A 24,623-nucleotide genomic window follows, 5' to 3' on the forward strand; every position below is an offset into this window, starting at 1 on the left:
GGTATTGAGGAGGGCACATTCTGCATGGAGCACTGGGTGTTATGCACAAACAATGAATCATGGAACACTTCATCTAGAACTAATGATGTAATGTATGGGGATTAACATAAGAATAAAAAAAATAAATAAAATAAAAAAAAAATATTTGGGCAGTCCGTCAGTGAAATTGCCTTCAGGCAGGTGTGATGAACCATCCCCAGCTCAGTCCTTCCCACCTATCATCAATGCCCTGCCCACCCCCACGCCAGGGACCCCGAATGATTTTACTCTTATTCTTGCTGCTTCATCAACCTGATTTCTCAAGTAATTCTGACAGCGCGATGGGTATGTTAATGACTCGCTGTGAGGACTGGGTTCTGAGTGTCTTCTCTTGCCAGACACCATCGATCCGACTATTGTGTCCAGTCAATAGAGATTTACAGCAGACCTTGCCAGGGAATAAGTCAGCTTTTTGTGTCTTATGATTTCTGGCTTGTAATATCCTTCAAATGGATTCCCCGATTGGAATATCCCGCAGGCAAAGTCTTATTATTTACTCGGTGCTGCACAGCGTGCCTGCTTTATATAAAAGGTTATCAGTGTTCCTAATGTTGTACCTGAAAACGTTTCAACTTGTTTTGCCTCCCAGGCATATTTTTACTCCCTCCAAGTACATTTAACCAGAAATGCTACTGGTGACTAAAGAAGGCCCAGTTTGGAGTTTTTTAAACCAAAATTAATTTCCATGTTTGCCTCTACTTGGTACTAAAGTCAAAAGCCTGCAGGACATGTTATTGAAAGCTATTTGCTGGCTCTGGTTGATTTAGGACTCCCCCTTGCATTCTGCAAGTGCCCTATAGCCAGAGGAGGAATACATTTCTTTATAGATGTTTAGAAAATCATAAACAGGATTATATAGGTTGAGAGAACAAATGTGTTACTGCTACTCATACAGAAGATTCAAAGGGTTTCCAACACAAAGAAAGGTCTCAGGGATTGCATATATGTATCCACTAGAGTAAACCACACATAGACTCACAGGATGGAAAGGGATTGCAAATATAATCTGCCCAACAGTCTTCATAGTACAAATGAGGAAATTAACTACAAATGAGTCCATCCCAATTGGTGCCATTTAAAATTCATCATCTCTGAGAGCGTGCCCTCGATATCTCTCAGGATAGTCATTCTAACATTTGTCTGGGGCTCTCAGCCCCTGTCTCCTGCTCTTATCCCCCTCGGGACCGTGACCCTGGCCACTTTCACCAAACCTCCTTTCCTATTGCAGGAGGCACCGTACCTTCGTGGTTAAAACGACTGGCTATGAAGGGGATGCGGGTGTGTCTCCACCATTCAGTAGATGTTGAAACTCAGGCAAGTCATGTAATTGTTCTGCACCTCTCTTTCCTCATCAATAAAATCGGATCAAGATTTACAACCATCTCACTGTGTGCCGGGAGTATTAAATGTAACCTCTGTCAAACCCTTACAGTGATGTTAGGCACGTACCAAGGGCTCATCTAAGCAGAACTATTACCGTCATCGTCGTCATCAACATGACCCAACTCCTGCCCCCCTTCGGCTCAGCACGCTGTCTCTGCTCCCAGTTTACCAAGAGAAGAAAGGTCATCAGATATGAACCCCCTCGAGTTCTCCTTGCCTTTGCCCACTAGCGCCCCGATACTAGAAACCTCTTGGCATCCTGCTGGCCACTCTTTCCTCCTCCTGCTGTATCCAATTCTCATCCCATGCCCAGCTCCATTTTTGGCTTTCTCCAGCCACCTCTTCTGCCGAGACTGTTCTCTTCCTCAGGATGAGACATTTGTACTTCTGTCTACCTGTCTCCAAGCTGTGAGCTCTGTGAGGCCAGCCACGGCTCCTTATGCATTTCCTTATCGCCAGCATCCAGTATAGTTCCTGGCATCCAGTAATCACTCAGTGAAAGTTCACACCATGAACATGTGAATGACCTTCACAGAATCATACAGTTCATTCAATCTAATTAAATGGAACAAGCATTTATTCCGCTCCAACCACATGCCAGCCACAATGGAGGCTAACGAGATTAATAACACAAAGCGCCTGCCTTCCACGAGTGGTTTATCATCCCCTGAAGGAGGAAGAGGAATAGGGGATTGATGGAGGGATGGAGAGATTGATGGGGGGAGGAAGAGAGAGAGCAGGGAAGAGAAGGGAAGAGAGAGATGGAGGTAGGCTAGATTAATGGCATATAGGCTAGGGTATGCATTAGGCTGCCAATAAAAGTAAAATATGAGTGTGTGTTTTTAAAAACATTTAATCAAATTTAAAAAGAAGCAATATGTCTGAGTTTAGAGAAATAAATCATGACTGCACTCCAGGGGAACAAACTTTGTACAGTCCTCTGACACACCTGGTTTTTTTATACAGAGAATACATTGAGACCCAGGAAGACTGATGGTATATCAAACACAGGAATCCGTCCCTCCATGGACAAGGCAAACGGTCAGATCAAATCTCCGAGGGAAGTCTTCGTAACCCTGTACACATGAAGGGACCTGTTAGTCCATTTTTCTCCCATGTATATTAGGAAAGAAAAAACCAAACAGAGCGATAGCTGTGTGTGACAGTTAACGATTTATTGCTATGTGCTCATTTTAGGCTCTTAATGTAAATAAAAGGAGTTACTCTTCTGGCTGGAGTGAATGGATGATCAGGATCATCAGGCAGAAACTGGGCTGCTACTACACAACAGGAAAAAGGAGAACTATGTCTGAAAGCCAAGAGACTCTGTGGGTTTCTAAGAAGTACTCCATGCCCAGAAATAAAGGTCAACAGACAACAAAGTTGCAGCAAGGTTTTCCATGGTGGTTCCAGTGCCAGCCCAAGTGACTGCCACAGGGCAGGTGGCTTCTCCAGCCTCAGCTTCCTGCCCTGCAAGCACAGAGGGAGGGGCCTCTCCAGCATCCGGCTGCGGAGCACCTCCATCTTGCATGGTGCCCAGTTCCTGCAACAGAACCAGCTTCTCCATCACAGCTCCAGGCTCCTGTAGCATGGAAAGCTTCTCAGCACCAGGAAAGCAGAACAGTAGTACCCAGCAGCCACCCATCAGCCAGCAGCTTCCCCTGGCAACCCTCTGGGGCTTTTCTGTAGCACAGTACTTCTAATCAGACGCTTCTCCATGAAGAGATTGCCCAAGCACCCTATAGGGCAGATTTCTAGCAAGTTCCAGAGGGCAGATGTCCATCAAGTTCTGCTAGAGTAGTACTATGCAGCCTCTCGCCGTTCAGTGAGATGTGGTGTGCCTTCTCTAATGAAGTCTGGATCACAGCCCTAGTGGGGGTTCCTTTTGGGCATCCTATCTCAGCCCTGGAAGTAGCCTGCTCCTTAAATCTGCTCTTCCTCTCTTCTTCCAAGTGCTATGAATTCTACTAACCAAGTCTTCATTACTCCAATCCCCCGGTACAGTTAATAACTGTTCATCAACTTTCCTTGTCCAAGTTACTCTGTGTCCTAGGAGCAATGAGCATACCTGGCAAGATTCTCCTTTCCAAATGCCATATTCCAATAGCAGTTGAGGGCTGAGGCAGAAAAATACAACATGGCCTTGGAGTATCCTATAGTACCAGTAAGGAAGGAAGTGCTCAACAAACAAAACAAACAAACAAAAACCAAACAGACAGAAAAAGGATAGGGGCACGTCAAAAGGACACAAGAGTGACCTGAAATAACTCCCAACCTCCAAAGCAGGAACAATTTGAAAAACAAAATCACATAATATTGGCTTATAAACCAAAATTCCATATAAATATCTAGAGCCCATACTGACATAAAGCTTGAATAAGTGGGAGAAAGACAAATCTTCCTGACAGAAGAATTCTAAAGAACATATATAGGGACTCCCCCTCAAAGACATGAATGTAATTCCTGCCCTTCACCCTTGAGGGTAGCCTAGACTTAGACTCGCTTCCAAAGACTAGGAAAAGGGAAAATATTAACTTTATGTGGAGAAACATGGTGTACACTATGCATCAGCAAATGATGAAGTTTAACCAAGTGATGACATCATCAGTGATGTCACATGAACCTTATGATACCCCTGATATGATGTGATGAGCAGGGTATTTCAGTTCTGGGGTATTCTTTTCAAAACCCATAACCCTAGCCTAATCATGAGAAAAAACACTAGATAAACATAGACCAGGGGACAGTCCACAGGATACTTGGCCAGCACTCCTCAAGATTGTCAAGGTTAGGAAAAGCCAAAGATGGCAATTGTCATAAACCATGGGAGACTGGGCAGACATGAGAATGAAATGCAATATGGTGCCCTGGATTGGATCCTGGAACAGATAAAGGACATTTATGGAAAAAACAATGAAATCCAAAGTCTGAGGGTTAATTAATAGTAATGTACTAATGTCAGTTTCTCAATTTGACAAACTAATGGTAAGATGTTAACAAGGGGAAAACTGGATGCAGGTACATGGTAACTCTCTGCTATCCTTGCAACTCTTCTGTAAATCTAAAATGGTTCCAAAATAAAAGGTTTGCCTTAAAAAAAATTTATTGTGGTTTCTGTCTCCTGATGGGACCCTGACTGATGCAAGCACCTAGTCTGATTATCAAGGCAATCATTCTATGGACCTAACAAACATCATCCAGTATATTCATAACCATAACCAGAGAGGGAGAGAACAGGGAAATGGAATCCTTGGAAATGAGGTCATTTATTTTTTTAAAGATTTATGTATTTGAGAGAGAGAGAGTGCACATGAGGGGGGAAGGGGCAGAGGGAGAGGGAGAGAGACAATCTCAAGCAGACTCCCCACTGAGCGTAGAGTCTGATGCCTAGCTGGATCCCAAGACCCTGAGATCATGACCTGAGCCGAAATCAAGAGTCAGATGCTTAACGGACTGAGCCACCCAGGCCCCCAGAATGAGGTCTTAATTTAAACTGCGCTACCTAGTAGATTACTCAAACCTGCATTTTGTTTCAAGAATTACTTGGCTTAGAATAATTAAATGACACACTTTCTAACAAGTGATATTAGAGGAACTGCTGCAGACAAAGCCCAGGTAAACCACACCCAGTGCTCCAGCTCAGAACAGCATTTGCTCAGGTGTTTAAACAAAGGGTCAGAAATGTTTTCCGCAGAGCATCTTTAAAGACCTCAGCTATCTACCAGTGTTTATTTACGCTTTTGGTCATTATAGAGCCAAAACAGAAGTTGTAAAGAAGAGACTAAAGATTGCATCAATATCATATTCTAGGATGGAAAGAATATGTGTCCTCAGAATTCTAGAGGCTTCATTAAAAAATCAGTAAACTCCAAAAGCAAGCAACAAGTTATTTTCTAGCAACCCTAAACTCCAAAATAAAGAAACAGTTTGTTTTCTAGAAGGCCTGAATCAGTTCTGGAGAGCCTGAAACTCATGTAGCCTTTTGTTTTCTTCACACAAACACTCATCAGTCTGATCTCTCAGCTGGAGGCGGGCTGTGGGCTCCTTAGGACACTAACTCTGAATACGACTGCAACTATTCTATCCCACAGCATACTCGCCCTGGAATTAGGCACAAACCTCACTTTTCAAACGAAGAATACATCCACTCCTTTCATTCCTGCTAGTTGATAGAATAATGTTATTTTTCTTCAAAATGTGTAGGCACAACTGATTTTTAAGCTGGAAAAGTTAATGAAAGCAACATTGCATTTGAGGTCAGTGGGCCAGAAAAATGGCTGTGAGCCAAATCCCACATCCCAAACATTTTGCCTCCGCGGCATGTGAACAAAATGCCCACTCTGCTCCTGATCTCCAGCAGAAGCAAAACAAAACCCTGCAAGACAGTTATCCATTGGAACTGGAAGCTTTTCAGGGGCAGAAACACACACACACACACACACACACACACACTCCCTGTTTAAGACACAATAAAAAGGCTCTTTCACACAGAATGTTCTGTGCACAGACAGCACAAGGGCTACCCCTGGAGATGCTGTTTTAGGGACAGCCAAGAGATCACAAGCTTAAAACAAGCAGTTTTTACAAGATACACAGTAATCTCCCCAATTCCAAATATAAGCAAGAAAGAATTCTTAAAGCCAGTTTATCTAGTTGGCTTGAAATCCCTTTGGACTAGTTGCGGAAAATTGTGCAGTAGAAATGAGGACAAATTTGTGTTGTCATGAGATCCTGCTGATTTTTTAAAACTATGATTTCCTTTCTCTCAATGTAAAATTTCATGCATCAGAATTCAGTTGCACTTGGGCTCCCCCTCACATTTCTCAAAGCAAAAAAGCAGTACAAAGAAACAGGAAGTATCCACAATTACACGTGCAGCAACGAGTTAGCCAGAAAACTGAAAGTTTTAACTGTGAAATTTAGAAAAGCAACTGTATTACATGACATTCCACTGCTTAATCCCCTTAATAAAGAATAGGAGGTTTTAAGTGCAAGCTGCTTACAGTCCAAAATATCATTATGTTAGAATTATATAAATTCTATAAATTGTATAAATACAATTAGATTATATATATATATTCTAACTGTATAAATACAGTTAGAATTATATAAATTCTAACATAATGGAGACAAATTATATACCATATTACAATTTGATTTAATACCAAAATGTTCATAAATTTTCAGTTATTACCAATATTTCTCCTCCATGTTTTCTGAATGAGTACTCATTACTTGCATCTCAGAATTCAGAGGTAAATAAATATATTAAGCATTGAAAATATCAATTTTACTTCTGACTTAAAGCCAACAGGTGATACATTTTAATCACCAAGGAAGAATGAGAGATAAATGAACCTGTAAACATAGCAGTTAGGATAGAATAGTTATGTAACCAGAAAACTGCTTTACTGAACTAACGAACCTCAATTCTGGACCCTACTCTGGAAATCATATTCATATTTACAGATGTATCAGCATCAGATTATTGAAATCTCCTTCTTTCCAAGTCCTTTTCTTTATCCTCAATTAACAACAGTGCTGTATATAACACATATACTGATTTAAAAGAAACTGTATTCCTGAGCTGGACCCAGAATCCATACCATATTCTGCATAGGGAACAAGAGGGAAAACAGGGGTTCAGGATAATCTGCAGACAAGGGAGCCCATACAGCAAAAACGCGCCGAGACAGACAAGAGCAGGTGGAAACTTACCACTGGAGCAGTTGATCCCACCCCAGCCAGGCTCACACTGACAGGTGTTTGGAGCAATGCAGCGACCGTGGACACATTTATCAGCACAGTGGGCTGTCAGAGAGAAAATCAATCAAATAAGGAAAGTTGGCACAAGAAAAAAAAAAAAAAAAACAACAAACCAACAACACAGCTGTTTCACATCCCAGTGTCAAGTATCACTTAAAAACAACATGCATGCTTGATAATTTCCTTCAGTCCATTCCTTGGCCCTCTCGTGGTCTGCTGTGTGACCAAACAATTCCCCTTCTTATTTTGAGATCTCCAAATAAATTCCTTCATTTCTACTATTTAATTCTACTTCATGCCAAATTAGGAAAGAAGTTTCAAGGAAAACTGCCCAGCCCACATTAAAAAAAAAAAAAAAAAAAAAAAAGATCAATGACTATCCAAGAGTCAATTGTCAATGACTACTTGAACTTTTTGTTTCAGGAGGAGCGTATGTGGATACAGGGACCAAACCAAACCCAAAGCAAGATATGAGGACTCTGAAATGGCAGAGTAGACGGAGGGATATTGCCCTCACATGATACCTTCACTGGAAACAAAAGTCAAATTTCTTTGGGCACATGTCATTCACAACTATGACACAGCAGAAACAGGTGCTCTTTTTCTATTGACAAAAGTATTCAAAAACTGTCACCCAGGTCTTTAGGAAGTAGTCAATTCTGATTTCTCTTTCATTAGTGAATACCTCAGGTGTGACCCACCCCGGGGAGGTCAGGGTTATCATTGCAAACATGAGTGGATGGGTCGTCTGAGGGTTTCTAAAGCAAAGGTCCATGGCCCCATAGAAAGGAACATCAAATATATACTGTGCTAAATGTTAAACATTGCCTTCAACGTCAGCACCACTCACTTTGATTAAACATTCTTTAAAGTACCTTGAAATATGAGTAATTGTGAGAACCACATGGCATAGTTGGGGGTTCAGATATTCTAAAATTTTATGTAAGGATGGGATAAGGTATCCTATGCTTTACAGATAAGTTTTATTAATGCATACCTTATTACAATAGTAAAACAGATTTACTGTCTAAATGTGAAATACCAAAAAGCAAAATAAACCTATCTCTGATTCCATCAACTCATAACATTTCTGTTTATGCAGATCCTTTCAGGAAAATTTCCCTATATTTTTCTCTCCTCAAGGGGGAAAAAAAAAAAAAAGGATCATAATATTTTTCAATTTTCCTTTCCACTCAATATAATGGTGAAAATCTTTCCGTGTCATTAAATATTATTTTAGGTGATTTAAGCAGTGTTGTATGATTATAATTTATATTGTGTATATATACTGTATATATAGTGTATAGTATATATATTTACATGTGTATATATATGTGCGTGTGTGTGTATAATTACATATTATATATTTTCTGGACCCAAACCAATAACCACTTCTAAGGTATTTATCAAAAAAATTTAGACATGCAGAGATAATAGGAGAAGGCATTTTAGATGAAAAGAAAGCAAAAAGAAGGGGTAGAAAGAAGTCAAATGGAAATGAGAAGATCTGCTTGGGTGCAACGTTGGGAGCAAAAGCTTTGGAAAGATACAGACTTTGAAAACCAAACTAAGGTGTTAGGACTTTATTCTGAGAATTAACTGGGAATACTCTAATGAAATATACAGAATTATTACAACAAGCAGGTAGAGGATATCACAAGGGAATAAAGTGACCATAAACTTAAGGAACTAACGGCTCACTTCCTTCACCAGGATAATTACTTAGCCCTCAGGCCATTGGGGACGGATGCCAGGCCAAGTGAACCTGGGACCTTGGGCCAGAGTAGAGATATTGACACTAGCATTCCAAGGAGATGCTTAGCAACTCCCCAATACTGGATTCAGACAATCATATATTGGATTGTAAGTAAAAGTAAGATCAGCTTGTAACATATGAACACACCGGCTCGACAAAGGCTGACACATGCGGCCAGGTTAAGTCAATAGATGCCAACCTCAGGGTCCACTGTCTCTTCCCATTTCCATGCCCATGTTTGATATTGTAGATGTGCCGTTCATTTGGAAGGTCATAGCTCCGTACTGTTCTTTGAAGTGTAGCTGTGCACATACAAGCCAGCAAACTACCATAACTGGAGTATGGAAGGGTCCATTAAATGCCACGAAAAGCTCAGGTCTAACCGTGCCAGGGGCATATTCTGGATCACACTGTGCGCTATGGCAACATGCACACCCCAGGACTCTCCCACCTTACCCGCAACACCGAGGCCCACCGTAACATGTAAATGTGAAAGCGCTTGGTCTCACTTGACATCTCTGTTTGCAACATAATTGCAAACATCAGCCTTGAGACCCACATTTACCCATTTCTCCTCATTCAAGATACTAAAACTATTTAAAACTCCATTTGCGAATCTCGAGTTTTAAAGATCCAATACTAGTCGCCTCTACTATGAAAGAAGCATTGTCTGGTACTGTGCATTTAAAAGAAAATGCAGAAATCGGTTATGGCGGTTGAAGAAAAGAAGTGTCACCCATCGCCTCAAATTCCAAAATTTTGAGATCGCTGAGTAATCATACGAATGCTCTCATGTTTGATTCCTGATGGGACAAACTTGGTGTTTTATGAAATGAACACCAAGAAGTCCAGTCAGTTGGAATAGATAAAACAAAAATCCTGCGATGGTAATTGAAAAATCCAGATTATTTTATAGAAGCCTTGAACTAACATTTGGCCAAAGTCTGGAGCAAACTGTCAGTAGATAGTTAGCAGCAAACAAATTGATCTGTAAATTAATGAGAAACTGGAAGGGGGACTCTGCATTCCTAACGATTTTTTTTTCTTAATTAAAACTAAAGCCAATGGAATCACCTCTGAGCATTGAAGCCTCAAGTCAAGTAATTAACTGAGTAATGGGAAATATTGTTGGGCATAGATTCCAAATGGAAAGAACACAAATTCTATAGCCACAGTGCAGGATCTTCCCACAACATTAGACTCTGTCACACAGTGCCGTGTGCGTTCCATGTCCTTCCTTAACCCACCAGCTTGGACCCCCACATCTAGCAAGAGACTTCACCCAGTAACAGCTAGCCCAGCAGGAGCAAAGGGAGACATCAGAAGAAAAGAGAGTAAGCTATAAAACTCTATGTCCTCAAACGTCCCAATTTGCCAAATGGCAGGAACGCTCACTATGGCATATGTACGAACAAGCACAGACCCTCCCCCGAGGACATCAGTGGAGCTCGATCCCTACCCTAGTCTCATCTTTCCTCATTTAGCTTCAGATGCCACCTACTCTGGAGACCCAGCTTCCATAACTAACAAACTCCACGTGAGAAACCAAAGTAAGATAAAGACATCGATTTGTCCTGTAGAAAATCCCAAAGTGAACTAGAAAGAGAAAAGGAACAGAGGTCCCCCTTAACCAATGTTTAATCAGTTAGATTTCAAGAATAGGTACAAAAAAAAAAAAAAAAAAAAGAATAGGTACAAAAGACCCATCATAAGTGTGGCTCTCACAACAATGGAAAACAGTCATTTTATTCCCTATTCAGGTCCTTTCTTCTTATTTTTAGAAGGGCAATTACAATCAGGAAAATATCTATTCAATATGATTTATTTTTCACACCTCCCTTTAAGAAAATCATCACATTTCATAGTCTGAGTTTTTAGTTGTCTTTTTTAGAGACCTGATGTAACCCTGCACCCCACTAAATGCACGGGTACAGACTCATGACTTGTGAGGGGCAGCCAAGGCATCTTCCCCCTCAAGAACTAGCAGGCAAGAGATACTGATGAGAAGAACATGCCACATCTTTGAAGTGAAAGCTGTGGACAGTCTGTCTGCCCGACGGACAGGTGAAGACTGACATGATGACCCTAGGATCTTCTCTAATTAGGCTCCTATTTCAGCCTTAGTTCCTAAATCCATTTAAATCCCATTTACCAGTGCCATGGACCTCATTCCTTTCACTTGTAAATACTTGGCTTTAATACCAAGAGCCACTAACTATACTCAATAGTTTTCTCTTCTGCCACATACATTTCACTTTGGATTTACACCTAGGGTATGGCAAAAAAAAAAAAAAAAAAAGAGTGGGCAGACTAAAGATTCCTTTATAAACCAATTATATCTCCTAATACAGTACTTATTGTTGTTCTAATGGACATACTATAATCAATTCATTTAATTTGAAAAATGTTTCCATGATCCAAGTATCTCTTGAAAATAACTATCCAGAAGAAATACAAACCTTCCAGCTAACCCATCTTTCCTCAGAAATTCCTTTTATTCTGATATTATAAATGAATAGCATAGGTCACAAATCTTGCTTGCACTCTTTACGCTGAGTTGCTATAGAGGAACATCTATTTTTAGAGTTAAAGTTGCCTTTACTGAACATAATTGCCACATTTTTTTCAGACAAGGAAACCGAGGGTAGGTACATGGAATGGTTTTCCCAACATTCGTAGCTGGTGTTAGAGGCCAAAGTAGGATTAAACTCTAGTACCTGACTCGCAGTAGACCAAAACTTATGATGGGTTTTAAGAGAGGTGTGGGACAGTGTGAAAGGGATGGTAGAGGTGATGCTGGGTCCCATACTAGGGCAGGTGAACTAGATGGCTAGGAGTCATAAGTTAGAAGCTTCAAATGAGGAAGAGAGAGAAAGCAGAGGGTTGACTTGTAAGATAAACTGTATCCACGCCATACTTTTGTTTGAGGCCAACTATACATAGTCATTACAAAACTAATTGCTGTTACAGTGTTCAGGTGCAGACAGGAATAATCTTGTTTTCCTACATCTATATTACATTGCAGCCTACCCCACTGTGTTTGTTTAGAAAGGGGAAGGGAGTTCTCTTCCCTTCAATTTAATGTTCACTGACGTTAGCAGGCACATTTTTAGGGACTACTGTGGATACAGAGACAGCAGACCAGGAACTCTCCCTCTTCACAGAAAGTCAAATACAAGCTCCTCAAACTCAACAGACCCAGAGCAGAATGCAGGGGTATGAACAAAATACTGTGAGAGCATATTCAACAATTCCATTCCCATGAAATGTCCAAAAGGTAAATCTATAAAGACAGACAGTGCATTAGTTGTCTAGGACTCAGAGGGACTTGGTGTGGATGTGGTTCATGGTTACAGGGTTTTTCTGAGGGGATGAAAATGTTCTAAAGTTGATTGTGTGATGGTTGCACAACTCTGTGAATATACTAAGAACCACTAAATTGTATACTTTCAATGGATGAATTGTAAGGTATGAGAATTACATCTCAATAAAGCTGTCAAAAAATACTGCGAGGGCTGCAGGAAAGGGCAGTTAATTGCAACTGAAGTGAGATCAAGGAGGTTCTCATGAAAGAACATCTGAACAGAGGAAGTGGACACGTTTGTAATACAGTTGCAGGAAAGAGTGGCCAACACTGAGTTTCATACTCCTTTCTCCTTCCATCCCATTCCCAAAGTTGCAAAACCCACCATTTGGGGTCAGGGCTCTTGCCCCCCCAGCACCAGTGGTCCATAGATGACCTGCAGAGATGGCTGATCAGTCATGGAAAGTGAGAACATGGCGAGCCTAGAAATCTGCATTTAATAAACGTAATTAAAAAAATATTTATCTCAAATTCCTTTTCCCTACATTCCTAATAGAGCTTTCATGGCTCTTAAGGACAAGTACAAAGAGTGCCTACTAGTAACGTCTTCAGCAAACATCTCGAGTTGTATACCTAATGTCTATTCTTCCTTCCATCCCACCTTCACCAGGGACAATAATGTGACCAGTAATTAACTACATTTCCCAGCCCTCTTTCTGGATTGAAGCATCCAGGTGGAAGACCGTATAGGGGACAGACTTAATTAGAGTCATTCCCCTTCTCTTTCTCTATTCTGATGCCTGGTGTGTGGACAAAATGGTTGAATCTGCAAATACTATCATGACCTTGAAGGAAGGGCCCAGAGAATCATGGAACCCTTTGCTCTGGATTCCTTATATGGATGAATGCATGCCATGAATCAACCACTTCCAGACTTCTCGTTACATAATGACAATAAACCCCTGTACATGTTTCTGTTTTTCAAGTATCTATTTATTGCAGCCAAACATGATTCCTAACTAAAACTGCCCTTTCAGGAGATCTTTCAGGTGAGTCAGTTCTTCAATTAAAAAAAAATAAAAATAAGAGCAGAAAATGATTATCTCAAAAAAAGCTGAAAAAGAATTTGGCAAAATCCAATATCCATTAATGATAAAAATTTTCTGGGAACTAGGAACAAAAAAGGTACTTTCTCAACCTGATAAAAGGCAAATATGAAAAACCTACTACTAATACAGTCAAATAATAGTAAAAGAATGAATGTTCTACCCCTACCCACACACACACACAAGATTAAGAAGACAAGGAAGTCTGCTCTTACAATTTCTATTCAGCATTACACTAGAGACTCTAGCAAGTATAATAACACAATAAAAAAAGAAATAAAAGATATCCAGACTGGGAAGAGAAAGGTAAATCTGCTTTTATTTATAGATTACGTAAATATATCTATGTATGTAGAATATCTGATGAATCTACAAAAAAGCTACTAAAAATAATAAGAGTTTTACAAAGTTGCAGATAAAAAAACCAATATACAGGGCACCTGGGTGGCTCAGATGGTTAAGCGTCTGCCTTCGGCTCGGGTCATGATCTCAGGGTCCTGGGATCGAGTCCCGCATCGGGCTTCCTGCTCCTTGGGAGCCTGCTTCTCCCTCTGCCTCTCTCTCTCTCTCTCTCTCTGTCTCTCATGAATAAATAAATAAAATCTTTAAAAAAAAAAAAACCAATATACAAAAAATATATTTCTATATACTAGCAATGGACAAGCAGACACTGAAATTTTAAAAGCCACCTACAATAGCATCAAAAAAGGGTGAGTCTGACCAAAAATGTGAAAGACATATACACTAAGAATTAACATCACTTCTGAAAGTAAAGAATTGAACAAAACTATCAATTTGACTTATTTGACACTTACAGAACTCATTCCACAGCAGCAGAACATACATACTCTCTCCAAACAGAGATAGACCTTGTTTATAAGTCAGATGATTCTATATTGTTAAGATATCAGTTCCCTTCCAAATAGATCATAGATTCAACACAGTCAAAATCCCAGCAGTTTTTCCTATAAATATTGACAAGCTGATTTAAAATTTATATGTTAATGCAAAGTGCCTACAAGGGCCAAAACAACTTTGAAAAAGAAATACAAATACTCCTTGCTTTAAGACTTACAATGCTTACAAAGACATGTGATGTTGGTGTAAATATAGACAAACAGATCAGTGGAATGGAAAAGAGAGTCCAGAAATTAATTTACACATGTATGGACAATTATCTTTTCACAGAGGTACAAAGGCCTTTTAAAAAGGCCTCACTGAAGAAAGAAACAATGCTGGAAAAATTGAATATCCATATACAAATAAATTAATGTGGGAAATTGCACACCATATACAAAAATTAACTCAAAATGAATCATAGACCTAAATCTAAACCTACACCTAAAAGTATAAAAACCTATAGAAGGAAACCCAGAGGAGAAAACCTTTGTGACCTTGAGTAGGACAAAGGGTTCTCAGATACAACACCAAAAACACAATTTGCAAAAGAACAGATTAATGAATTTGTCCAACAAAATTAAAATTTATGCTTTTCAAAAAAACATTATGAGAATGAAAAGATAAGTCACAGGATGAAACTAATTTTTTCAAAAAATATTTTCTGATAAAGAACTTGTATGCAGAATACATAAAGAGTACTAAGAAAATAATCAGTGCAGTTACAAATAAATAAATAGGCAAAAGATCTGAACACTTTATCACAGAAGATGCACTAATGGCAAATAAGCTCATGAAAAGATGCTCATTATCATTAATCACCAGAACAGCGCAAATTAAAATGACAAGATAATACCGCATAGCTATTCAAATGACTGAAATTAAGAGGACTGTGTTAACAGATGGCACAGAGGTGGAAGAACTACAACTTTCCTACATTGCTAGTGAGAATGTAAAATGGACAACCACTCTGGAAAAATCTGGCAGTTCCTTAAAATGTTTATACGGATGCTTGGATTGTTTGCAGTGTTTGGCTATTGCAAATAAACATCTCTGAACACTTGTGTATAAGAACAAAATGATGCACCCCCTCCGCTCCTAGGTTTGAGACAAGAGAAATAAAGGCCTATGTCCATCCATACCAAGAACTTGTGTTCTTTGTAATTGCCCAAAACAGTAGATAAACACGTGAAAGAATATATAAATGGTGGTACATCCACACAGTAGAATACTACTCAGCAATAAGAAGGAATGAACTAATGATACACAAGAAAATATGGATGAGTCCCAATATGATTATGCTGAGTGCAAGAGACTAGACACAAGACAAAACATACTGTATGATTCTATTTATATAAATCTCTAGAAAATACAAACTAATCTCGAGTGACAGAAAGCAGATCAGTAGGTACCTAAGGAAGTGGGGGACAGGAAGAAGTGGATGGAAGGAATTACAAAGGCACGTGAGGAAATGTTTGTATGTGATGCGTATGTTCACTATCAGGACTGAGATGGATGGTTTCACGGTTGTAGACATGAAATGCATGCCAAAATCTATCATACATACACTTCAATTTGTAGTTATTTTCTGTCAATTTTACCTCAGTAGAGCTGTTAAAAACAACAAAACTAGAGAGCGAGGAGAACTACCAAAAAAGGACAAAAAGACCTCTCTAGGAGAGAACAGATTTTAAAAAGTCTGAAGGAACACTAAAATAGTGTACATGCTTGGCAATTTCCGTAAGAATCTATGGTCATTGATGGATGGGCTCTGCAAATACTTATGAAGGTACCAGCTTAGAAGTTCCCAAGAAATAAATATTTGGGGAACTGCTTATACTAAAAACTCCTAATGTAATATTCTACTAAACTTTTCCTCTACAATGTGAATGACTTCTACAGAAAAAAAAAAAGTTTGTGTTGAAATAGACTATTGTAATGGATCCCACACAAGGGACTGAAACACCATCTGTGGAGCACATAATCCTATTCATTTGTTTGAAAATGGAAAGAGTTTTTAGCTTAATTCCACACATATACAGGCCTTATCTATTTTGGCCATGGACTCTCCCATTGTCTCTTTAGGTTAAATCAGATTAAGTCACGTAAGTAACATGATCCTAAAGGATCATACTTTCAAAAAGTTAATAAGCACTGGAATAAACTCTAATTTTCTGAAGCACGAATTTATCACAACTCAGCCTACAACCGGTCTGTTGGGACAACTCCAAACTGGTTCAGTTTGAGAAGGATTTCAAAATCATCAGCATACAGTTTAGAGAAGAAACCAGAAGGAAAGCCCCTTCGTTTGGGATCAATCATTTCCCTCCTGGTCCTGTCATGTTGATGTCTGTGAGGAAAGCAAGATGATTCTACAGGAAGTGCCATACCAGGCTCTTCTGTTTTTAGAAAGGCATTCCTCTTGCTTCAACCACTCTCTGTGGAGCCATGGAATTCTTGCGCAAATACTCTTTCCCACAGCATGTTTTCCACCACATGGCATTTCCCTCAGTCTGCCCTATTTCATCTCAATGACACTTGTTCCAGACACTTTGCTTCCAGCTAGCTAATACAACTGAATCACACGGTCATAATAAAGGCCAGCTCAAGGCAGTTAGGAGGGCAATGGGTGTCTGAGTTATGGTTGCCCCTTTAGCCCCATTCAGTGTCCTCACCCCTCCTCCCTCCTTGGTGGCAGTCCCTGGATACTTCCTTTCGGACTCTGGTGCCCTCGTGTTCCTTCTACAGCCCTGTCTCCACTAGCTTGACAATAAATGGAGTCCTCATAGCCAAGGGCTAATGATTAATAATAACAACTAAGATTATCTCCTTGTCAGGGACATACTTGCATTTTAGGATCGGAAGACTTAAGCCAAATATACAAATTAAGTGGTAGAACTTCTTCAAAGAGAGGAAGATCAAGGGTCCAAGAGAAAACTGGCAACTGGACCTTTGCTACTAGAATGCTCCACGAAAACCAGGGAACACAAACTCAATGCCTCCAGGAGCCACATGGGATCAATGAGGAGAGTAGGCAGGTCAAGGAAGGCCTGAGAAAATGCAGAGAGCGTTTGCTCATGTAAAAGGGACAGCTCCAGGAGGTCAAAAGGAACAAACTTCCCATTATAAAATAAGTAAGTGACAGCATGGCGACTCTACTAATAATACTGTATTGCATATTTGAAGGTTGTTAAGAGTAGATCTTAGAAGTTCTCATCACAAGAAAAAAAATATTTTGCAACTATGTGTGGTGATGGATGTTAACTAGACTTACTGTGGGGATCATTTCACAACATATACATATATTGAATTGTGGTGTTGTACGCCTGAAACTAATATAATGTTATATGTCAATTATATCTCAATTACAAATAAATAAATAAATAAATAAAAGGGACAGCTCCCCTTCAATGTCTCTAGTCTCTTGCCACATAATAATATCAAGCCAATGTTACCAATCGCCTGGTTTTTCCATGGAAGAGGAAAGTCCTAAGTATTAGGTTAAATTTAATATCAAGATCAGCTTCATAGGCATACTCACTGATGACTTTATGTTTGGTGAACAACTGTTTGCCATGAAATGTCTCTGTTAATAATCTTCAAAGCCTGGAGGAGAGGCCCCAGCAATGCTGGCCCAGGTGGTAAAGCCAGTAAATAGGTACAGCTTCTATGCCACGGTGAAGGGTAGAAGGTCTGCCATATCCTCTCATGACTCAACTAAATATTTCCCTTTCTTGAGTTGTTAAAACAGATATTATGATTGTACTCCCCCTCAACAACCATTCGGCATCTCCCCATGGACATAAAAAGTGTCTTTATGGGAGCTGTGGGATTCAGCGCCATGCTCCAAATGGCCCAGGAGTCTTGCCTACCCACGCATCAGGGAATAGACATACAGACCTCAGCCCCAGCTACGGACCCTGCAGTGGCCCATGAACTGTCTCCAGTCCATCTTGGCCAAGGTCCAGGAGCCCCTGAAGAACTGTCTTAACCACCTGTGGAAGAGAGAGCCTTTGTGGGAGACCAGGTTTACAGTGGAGAACCTCCAGCACATCACTGGAGCAAAAAAATGCAAGTATAGACACACTGGGAAGGCTAAGAGGAACAGTTGTATTGTACTCACCCTCCCTCCCCCAGGGCAGCACAGCTCAGTTCCAAAAGAGCCCTTCTTTGCCTGTGATTTCTCATGCCAGGGAAAGAGAGAGTGTGGGAGTGAGTGTGCATTTCCCCCAAATGTGTAGAACCTTGTCAGAGAGGCCCATTTCTCTCTTGTCACATCCAGAGTATTGAGTTGGGAGCTACATGATTGGGGAAAGGGAAGAGGCTGGGAGAGTAGCAGATAGGAATCTTGGAGGGCATTAAAGGAATGTAGATCCTATCTGCGTTTCAGAGTTCACCAAGAAGTCCACCCATGAGCCACTGGGAATGCCCAGCCTGTGGATTCTCCTAACTGGCCCATGAACACTCCCAATATTCCATGCTCCTTAAACCACCCCCCACTCTGTGTCCCACTCTGTGTCCGGCTCTCTGTGCATGCTCCCAACGGTGGTAAGAATGAGCTTTGGCAGCTGGTTAGTAAACATGTCCAGAAAGTCAGCCCAAATCTGTGGGCCAAGGAGAGACTACAAGCTCGAGCTTTAGCTCTGCCCTTGGGAAAGCAAAGGAGAGGCTGTCAGCACAGCACGTGGCCTGGTGTGTTCCAGAATAGAAGGCATGCAAGTTTAAGAATTCTGCCACAAGAGGGAGCAAGAAGCGAGAAGCAAATCAATAGAGGATCTGAGAAAGCCTCAGAATCCCTAGCAGAGCTGACCGAAAAGTGTTTGTCTTCTAAAGTCAGTCAGTAAAGACTGGAGAAGGTGTCTATTATTACAAATGGGAAGATAACAGCAACAAAAGACTTCAAGGAACATTAAATATCAAGGGAACATGACGCCACCAAGGGAATACAGGAATCTTCCAGTAACCAACCTCAAAGACACGAAGAGCTGTGATTTACCCAATAAAGAATTCAAAGTATCTGTTAAGGAAGCTCAACGAGCTACACAAAAAAAGAACAATTCACTAAGATTAGGAAAACAATATACAAACAAAATGAGAAGTTTTATGAAAAATAGTTAAAAAGAACCAAATAGAAATTCTGACTCTGAAGAATACAATGAATGAAATGAAAAATGCAAGAGGGCATAAAAAGATTATGGTATCTATAATATGTTTTATATAAGCCTTATGGTAATCACAGAGCAAAAACCGACAGTAGATACACAAAGGAGAACAGAATCAAAGGATACCACTATGAAAAATCATCAATTCACAAAGGAAGGCACCAAAAGGGACAAAGGGACAAGGGAACTACCAAACAGTCAGAAAACAATAAGATGGCATTATTAAGTCCTTACCTACTGAAAAGTACTCTAAATGTAATGGATGAATTCTCCAATCAAAAGGCACAGAGTAGCTGGATTGGTTTTATAAAAAAGCAAGATCAAACTATATGCTGCCCAGAACAGACTCACTTCAGCTTTATGCATACATAAAGGTTCAAAGAGAAGGGATGAAAAAAGTTATTCCAGCCAAATGGAAACCAAAAGAAAATAGGGGTAACTACCTATACTTGTATGTGAGAAAAGAGACTATAAGCCAAAAAGGGCAATAAGAGAGAAAGAAGATTATTATATAATGTTAAACGGGTCAGTTCATCAAAAGGATATACAATTGTAAGTATATATACACCCAAAATTGGAGCAATTAAATATATCAATCATATGCCAACAGATCTGAAGAAAGAAAGAGACAATAATATAATAATAGTAGAGGACTTTAATATCCTACTTTCACCAGTGGATAGATCATTCACCCTGAAAATCAATGAAGAAATGCTGGACTTTAACTTTACTTTAGACCATGTGGACTTCAAACAGACATATAAGACATATTTGGTCCCAAAGCAGCAGAATACATGTTCTCAACTGCATATGGAACATTCTTCAGGATACCATATGATAGGATTGCAAAACAAATCTTAGCAAATTTAAGAAGACTGGGATCATATCAAGTATCTTTTCCAATTACAGTGGGCTGAAACTAGAAATCACTAACAGGAGTAAAAGTAGAAAATTCACAAATATATGGAAATATCACAATACAGTTCTGAACAACCAATGGGTCAAAGAAATTTTTAAAAATTAAATATCTTGAAACAAACAAAAGAGGAAACACAACATACCAACACTTATGGGATATAGCAAAGTGTGTTCTAAAAGGTAAGTTCATAGTAATAAACACAGACATTAATAGAATATCTCAAAAAAAACCTAACTCTACATATCAAGGAACTAGGGAACTAGAAAAAATAAAACAAAACAAAACAACAACAACAAAAAGAACCAACTAAGCTCAAAGTTAACACAAGGAAGGAAATGACAAAGAGCAGAAATAAAAGAAATAAAGACTGAAACACAGTAAAATAGACCAACAAAGCTAAAAGCTGGTTTTTTGAAAAGATTATCAAAGTTGACAAATCTTTAGCTAGACTACCTATGGAAAAAAGAGAGAGACTAAACGAATAAAATTAGAAATGAAAGAGGAGATGTTACAACTGGTAACACTGAAATAAAAAATATTGTAAGACACTATTATGAACAATTAGAGATCAACCAATTGGAGAACTGAGAAGAAATGGATAAATTCCTAGAAAAGTAAGACCTACCAAAAGTGAATCATGAAGAAATAGAAAATCTCAACGAACCCATAAGGAGTAAGGAGATAGAAAACTTTCCAACAAAGAAAAGCCCAGGACCAAAGTGTTGCCCTGGTGAATTTACAAGACATTTAAAGAAGAATTCATGCCAATTTTTCTCAAACTCTTCCCCAAAATCGAAGAAAACACTCCCAAACTCATTTTACAAAGCCAGCATTATCCTGATATCAAAACCAGTAAGGACACTCCAAGAAAAGTAAATTATCTATCAATATCCTTGATGAATATAGAAACAAAAATTCTCAGCAAAATATTAGCAAAACAAATTCAGGAGCACATTACAAGGATCACATACACAATGCAAGAGGGATTTATCCTTGGGATGCAAAGATGGTTCAACATAAAATGTGATATACCACATTAATCTAATCAAAGATAAGTTGAATGATCATCTCAATAGGTGCAGAAAGAGCATTTGCCAAAATAAAGCATCCTTTCATGATGTGAACTCTCAAACAATTGGGCATGTAAGGAATGTAGGTCAACTTAAGAAAGCCCAGGGCTAGCATCATGCTCAATGGTAAAAAGTGAAAGCTTTTCCTCTAAGATCTGGAACGAGACAAGCACACCCACTCTCACCACTTCTATTCAACTTAGTCCTGGAAGTCCCATCCAGGGCAATCAGGTAAGGAAAAGAAAAAAAGGCATCAATATTAGAAAGGAAGAAGTAAAATTTTCTCTGTACATAATATAATCTTATATAGAGAAAATCCTGAAGACTCCATCAAAAGCAGTTAGAACTAATCAACATATTTGGTAAAGTTACAGGATACAAAAATCAACATACAAAAATCAGTTTCAATTTTATACAGTAATGACAAAATATATGAAAAAGAAATGAAACAGTTTTGTTCACAACAGCATCAAAAACAGTAAAGTACTTAAGAATAAATTTAACCAAGGAGGTGAAACTTTTGTACACTGAAAACTACAAAATTTTGATGAAAATAATTTAAGAAAACACAAATAAATGGAAAGATGTCGTGTTCATGGATTGGAAGGATTAATATTGTTAAAATGTCCATAGTTCCCAAAGCCTATTCAATGCTATCCCTATAGATTTCCAATAGCATTGGGATTTTAATAGCATTTTTCACAGAAACAGAAACAACAATCCCAAAATTCTTATAAAACCACAGACCACCCCTGAATAGCCAATGTAATCTTAAGAAATAAATACAAATCTGGAGGCACCATTCTTGCTGATTTCAACCTATATTACATAGCTATCATAACGAAAACAGTATGGCACTGACACAGACCATTGCAACAGATCCGAGAGCCCATAAATAAACCCCGGGAATAAATGGTCAACTAATATTTGATGAGAGAGCCAAGAATACTCAATGGGGAGAGTAGAGTCTCTTAAATAAATGGTGCTAAGAAAAGTAGATAATCACATGCAGAAGAATGAAATTGGACCCCTCTCTTACACTACTTACAAAAATTAACTCAAAATGGATTAAAACCTGAAACCATAAAACTCCTAGAAGAAAGCATAGGGAAAGAGTGCCGTGATTTTTTTTGATAGTATGCTGAAAGCACAAGCAATGAAAGCAAAAATAAGTAAGTGGGATTATATTGAAGTAAAATGCTTCTGCACAGCAAAAGAAACAACCAACAAAATGAAAAGTCAACCTACAGTATGAAAGAAAATATTTGCAAATCTTATGTCTGATAAGGGGTTAATATCCAAAATATATAAAAACTCATACAACTCAATAGCAAAAACCAAACAACCCAAAGGGTACAAACTCACAGTAATAAGTTCTGGGGCTCTAATGTACAGCATGTCAACTATAGTTAATAATACTATATTATATACAGAAACTTGCTAAGAAAAGTAGGTCTTAAATGTTCTCACCATGTGCTCAGGTTGTGATCTCAGGGTCGTGAGACCAAGCCCCACATCAGCTCCATGCTTAGCGCCGAGTCTGCCGGGGACTTTTTCTCTCTTCCCCCTGCACTTTCTCACTCTCTCGCAAATAAATAAATATTTAAAAAAATGTTCTCACCACAAACAAGAAATGGTAATTCTGTAAGATGATGGAGGTGTTAACTAACCCTATTATAATCATTTTGCAGTACATGTAAATGTGTCAAATTAAAATGTTGTACACCTTAAACTTGCATGTCATATGTCAATTATGGGGAGCTGGGAAGAAAACCCAAGAAATTAAAGATCCAACGAGTCCCTGATAAGTTAAATATTTGTAATTACCAGTCTAAGTTTCTATATAAGAACACCAAATCCCTTATAGCATTGTTTCCCAATAAGTAGATTCTGAGAACTATCAGTTCTATCATGCTCTTGGGGAAGAAAAGTGGGAGCAGAATTTCACGGCCAAATAAATTTGAGACACACCTTTACTCCAAGCATTTCCAGAGACTTTACAAGACAGCCATAAATCTTTGAGAAAGGGGACCAAGCACAAGGCGTTTCCCAATCTCACTGGATAATGCAACAGCGAATTCCATAGGATGGGTATTCAGTAGCTCACACTAGGGGCATGTAACTACAGATAACGCCCAGGGTCCAAGTTTCTAGAAACCTACTCTCCTCCTTGGATCAACAGATCGATTTCATTTGGGGTGGCAGAGTTCATTTTTGTCCCCCAATTACATGCTAAGTACAATAGATCAACCTAGTTGTTTTTGAGCTTAAACATCAGTTTGGGGGCTGTGTTTTTAGACCTGCCCCCATAACCATTACCCCTCCGATGTGCCCAGCTGGCCAGGGAGGTCCACCTTCAAATCGTGGTGTCCTCTATGGTTTACCTAAGAAGGCTGCTTCTCTACGGAGTGGTTCTCTTGGAGCTCTAGCTGATTTCTTTCAACCCTTTTAGAATTATTCATCAAGACAAAAACCACCTCTGGAACTTGAGATATTGCTGCAGCTTATGGGAAGAGTAGTGTCCATGCAACCCTGCTGATATTATTACATGACTCCCCCCTCCTTTTGCAGCTCTGTGTGTGGCCCACAGGGATGTATTAGGATTTACCACTGGATTATCTGTGAAGGTGCTGACGGTCACCATCCTAGACGACAAAAAAATGCAAGTTCTGTCATCACCTGGCCAGGTCAATGTTTTGTGGTTGGTCATTTAAATCAAAATGTGTTTTTCCCATTATTTTAAAATGACTTTGCTGTAAAAAGATCTGAGCCATAGTACAATAAAAATTGCTTCTCAGTTCTGAGCTTCTTCTATTAACTATTATCTATCCCTATAAGGAGACTGCATAAATTGTTAGACCTGTGGGAATTCCACCTGTCCTGCAAAGGCTAAAATTGCAGGAACTCATTTTCTAGAGATAAGACAAGGATTTTTCATTGCTTCCCTTTGGCCCTGCCTCCATGGGACTCTAAAGTCAGGCTTTCTTAAGCAAAAAAAACAGGCAGTAGACATGATTTCCATCTGTTTGGACTAAGGCTATCTTGAATTCATGGTTTATTATTACTATTACTATTATTATTAAATCCATGGTACCTATTTATGAAATCCTAACTAGTGAGCAAACACTGACCATCAGTAAATCAACAAAGATTTCTGGGCATTGTTTATCAGTTTTGCTATCTTTACTACTAGCAGAGACCAAAGAGCAAAACTGGAAAAC

At 39.2% G+C, this 24,623-nt stretch overlaps 1 protein-coding gene across 3 annotated transcripts in view; it reads right to left on the reverse strand.

Moving 5' to 3' along the window:
* Positions 1 to 24,623, reverse strand: part of MEGF10 (multiple EGF like domains 10) — a 349,303-nt gene that overhangs the window by 75,280 nt on the left and 249,400 nt on the right. For all 3 annotated transcript variants that reach the window (XM_081827136.1, XM_081827137.1, XM_081827138.1), the window contains one exon: positions 7,141 to 7,233. In XM_081827136.1, the coding sequence (XP_081683262.1) occupies positions 7,141 to 7,233 (93 nt within the window). The remainder of the gene's footprint in view (positions 1 to 7,140; positions 7,234 to 24,623) is intronic.

This window comes from Leptonychotes weddellii, chromosome 7, assembly GCF_054177405.1.
Source record: "Leptonychotes weddellii isolate Sample4059 chromosome 7, ASM5417740v2, whole genome shotgun sequence".
Taxonomy (NCBI): domain Eukaryota; kingdom Metazoa; phylum Chordata; class Mammalia; order Carnivora; family Phocidae; genus Leptonychotes; species Leptonychotes weddellii.